The sequence below is a fragment of the Saimiri boliviensis genome, chromosome 11 (genome assembly GCF_048565385.1).
Source record: "Saimiri boliviensis isolate mSaiBol1 chromosome 11, mSaiBol1.pri, whole genome shotgun sequence".
Classification (NCBI taxonomy): Eukaryota; Metazoa; Chordata; class Mammalia; order Primates; family Cebidae; genus Saimiri; species Saimiri boliviensis.
In genome coordinates, this window is record NC_133459.1 from 11778226 (window position 1) to 11782160 (window position 3935).

Here is a 3935-nt window from a genome sequence, read left to right on the forward strand (position 1 = left end):
GGAGTGGAGTGTTGCTCTGATCATGGGATCTCTTTTTCTTCCCCTAGACTCCGTATTTGTGAGTCTGTGTAAGAGATCAGCACTGGAACCTCCATCTCAGAGTCAGTGTTTCTATCCCTAACTTCCAAAGGCTCTAGAATACTGTCACAGAGCTTTTACGACTTCTCGCTAAAATTTTTCAAAATAAAAAAAAATGGCACTGATTTCAGGGAGTCCCTTTAGTCTCCACAGGCTTGTTAGTTGTGGGAACTGAGAATGTAGGCTCTGTGGGGCCACATGACATCCTCATTCCCATTGTTTTAGGGTGATAAGTGACAAGACATATTTTCTCAAAAAGGTGAAGCTTAGCTTTCAGGATCCCCAGCAACGCTTCCCAGGACTACTGAGACGTACTGCAGCAATGGTCAGAAATGAATGGGCTCGTGTCACCTCGCCCCTCCTCATTCTTTGGAAGATATTCTTCATGATACCAGCAGGGACATTGGGCTTTGTGTCCAGAAAGTGCGGAGTGGAATTGGGGTGCACTAGTTACTTTTCCGCCTCTGCCCGAGCAGTGACATCGGCACTAGGAGATGATGATGAAGTGATGTGATCTGCTGTAAGAATGATGCTTTTTCTCTAGAATTTTTCCTTGCATATCCATCAGGATGAGCCTCCAGTCCCAATCCAGACTCCTGGAGCTGGCTGAGCAGAGTGTGCTGAGGGACCAGGCCTTGGCCATCCCCACCCCGGAGGAGCTGCCTAGGGAGCTCTTTCCACCACTGTTCACGGAGGCCTTCACCAGGAGATGCTATGAGACCCCGAAAAGGTTGGTGCAGGCCTGGCCTTTCACCCGCCTCCCTCTAGGGTCCCTGATGAAGTTGCCTCATTTAGAGACCCTGTGAGTGGTGCTGGGGGGCCTGGGTGCACTGCTTGCCCAGAAGGTTTGGCCCAGGTGAGGTGACCCAGCTGGCCAGGAGGGGAAGGCCCAGGCATCCAGGGTAGGGTTAGCTGGGTCAGAAGGAGTGGGAGGCCCAAGGGTAGCCCAGAGGCTTCTGAATGGTGTTGGGGAGGAAGCTCAGAAAGGGCCTGGCCATTGCCCAGCTCCTCTGGGAAAGGACTGCTCACCATGCAGTTTCTAGTGAAGGATCAGGAACCTGGCCCCTCCCAGTGGCAATTAAAGACACTGGCAGTGGGGGCCAGGCAGCTTCCAACAGGAGAAAAAGGGATGGAGAAAACAGAGAGAGTGGGAGAAGCAGCAAGGAGGGGAGTCGCTGATGTCCAGGATGTGGATAAAGCTCAAATCCCTGTCTAAAATTGGAGCGTCTCTTCTCTTTTACCCACAGTTGGTGGAAACTACAAGTTCTAGACTTATGTAATGCAAACGAGAACTTCTGGAGCCCCTGCAGCCTCTCCAGAGGCCCTGAGGAAGAGAGAAACAGCAGAGAACTGTCCAGGCTGGGCAGGCTGCAGCCCTTGACGATGCTCCGAGACCTTTGCTTCAAGAACGGGACGCTGGATGAATGCCTCACCCACCTCTTTGAGGCATTGCAGAGTGGGGCAAGCCGAGACAAGGCTTTCTACACGTGCACTGCAAGGAGCGGCAGCTTTTTGGAAGGTCCACCCACAGTGTCATGGAGGTCCTGAACAGGGTGGGGCTAGACTTTCTCCAGGAGGTGAAGTGTGCTGCCCCTGGGGACTCTCCATTCTTGTAAGGTTTGCCCCTTACCTGGGCCAGATAAGGAATCTCTGTAAACTTGTTCTCTTTAACATCTATGTCTCTGCCTGCCTTCCCCCAGACAAGAAGGAGCAGTACGTCACCCAGGTCACCTCTCAGTGCCTCAAGCTGGACTACTTCCGGAAGCTTCATGTGCACTGTGTCTCCTTCCTCGAAGGCCAGCTGGACCAGCTGCTCAGGTGAGGAAGGATGGTGAGCTTTCTCTGCAGGTCACAGCAGAGCCTTTCTAGGTTACAGTAAACGCCAGGCGGCATCTACCTTGACCCAGCCTGTGGGGAGGTAACAGTGACAGAGACACTAGAACGTCCATGCATTGTCCTGTTGGAGGCTCTGTCCTGAAACGGGTATCACACAACCATCCGAATACAGGCAGAGGAATCCCCTCGGGTACATGCTGTAGAGAGGGTGCCATTCTAGAAAGCGAGCTACTAGAAAGTTAAGACCTCGTGAGGATGCAATTGTGAATTCTTCCTGAGGTCATGTGTCTAAGTTAAGATGATGGGAAATAAGGAAGTGAAGAGGGCCCAAAAAAGAGAATGCCCATCAAACCTGCACATTTCAAAATACGAGCTCTGTCCTCATCAGCTTAGTGAACACGCGTGATCCTGTCTCTACCTCCCTGTCCTCAAAATGTTTTGAGCTCCGGCCGGGCGCGGTGGCTCAAGCCTGTAATCCCAGCACTTTGGGAGGCCGAGGTGGGTGGATCACGAGGTCAAGAGATCGAGACCATCCTGGTCAACAAGGTGAAACCCCATCTCTACTAAAAATACAAAAAAATAGCTGGGCATGGTGGCATGTGCCTGTAATCCCAGCTACTCAGGAGGCTGAGGCAGGAGAATTGCCTGAACCCAGGAGGCGGAGGTTGCAGTGAGCCGAGGTCGCGCCATTGCACTCCAGCCTGGGTAACAAGAGAAAAACTCCATCTCAAAAAAAAAAAAAAAAAATGTTGTGAGCTCCAGTTCAGGTAATTAATACACAGGTAATGCATGATGTTGAAAGAAAGGGTGAAGGAGCAGGAGTGAAGAATGGTAAAAGCGATAGATGGTTTGCCGACGATACGGGCATTTCAGGGACCCCTGCGGCCTGCCCACCCCAGTTGAGATAGCAGGATCCTGCCTGGGTTTGCCCTTTACGCCTGTGTCTCCACTGTGCTCCTGTGGCCCAGAGATGTGGTTTTCTTCTTGACAGATGAGGAAAGGGAGCCTTGGACTTCATGGACTTGACCCAGTCACCCCAGGGAGGGCGAAGGTACTGAGCGTCAGTTTGGACTGCCCTGAATGAGTGGCGTCTCCATCCAAACAAAACCTGGATGGGGACTATGCTCAAATGAACAGAGCAACCTTGGGTTAGAAACACGATCGTCTTCCACCCTGAGGTCATCCCCAACACCTCCTCTAACTCCTCCTTGTTCTCTCCCAGGTGACTCCAGGTCCCCTTGGAGACAGTCGTTAATGACTGACTGCCTGCTGTCAGATTCGAACTTGAAGCATCTCTCTTGGTGCCCGAGCATCTGTCAGCTACAGGAGCTGGACCTGAGGGGCATCACACTGACCCATTTCAGCTCTGAGCCCCTTGCAGTTCTGCTAGACCAAGTTGCAGCCACCCTGCAGACCCTGGACTTAGAGGACTGTGGGATAACTCAGCGTCATCCTGCCTGCCCTGAGCCGCTGCTCCCTGCTCAGCACCTTCAGCTTCTGTGGGAACCTCATGTCCATGGCCGCCCTGGAGAACCTGCTACGCCACATCGTCGGGCTGAGAAAGCTAAGCCTGGAGCTGTATCCTGCCCCTCTGGAGAGTTATGACACCCGGGGTGCTCTCTGCTGGGGGAGATTCGCTCAACGGGGGCTGAGCTGAGGAAGACACTGAGGGACTTAAGGCAGCCCAAAATCGCTGTGTTCAGCACCGTCCCCTGCCTTCACTGTGGTGTCAGGACCTCTTGTGACCTGGAGCCCAGTCACTGCCTCTGTTGAATGCCTGCCCATCAGGGTGGATAGATTTCAAGCTTTATTCTGGTGATTTGGGAACTGAAACCCAGGCCATGAGTGCATGGTAAAGGGAGCACAGACCCGTCATTCCAGATGCCTGCTCAGTGTAAGCGGGAAAGGGAAAGGGATGCAGCAGGGCTGGGGCTGGGGAAAAGTTGGCTTGGAGTCGATGGGATCTTTAGAGACCCGTGTCCCAGAGAATCAGAAATGGGAAACTGAATTGCTAGAGTGAG

General features: G+C 52.9%; 1 protein-coding gene across 1 annotated transcript; it reads left to right on the forward strand.

The window, feature by feature from the left end:
- Positions 1–647: 647 nt before the first annotated feature.
- Positions 648–3687, forward strand: PRAMEF12 (PRAME family member 12). Its single transcript, XM_039474566.2, is given in 10 exon segments — positions 648–934; positions 1326–1373; positions 1375–1436; positions 1439–1521; positions 1524–1653; positions 1656–1896; positions 3137–3167; positions 3169–3353; positions 3355–3554; positions 3557–3687. Coding segments are annotated over 10 exon segments (1398 nt in total).
- The last annotated feature ends 248 nt before the right edge of the window (positions 3688–3935 follow it).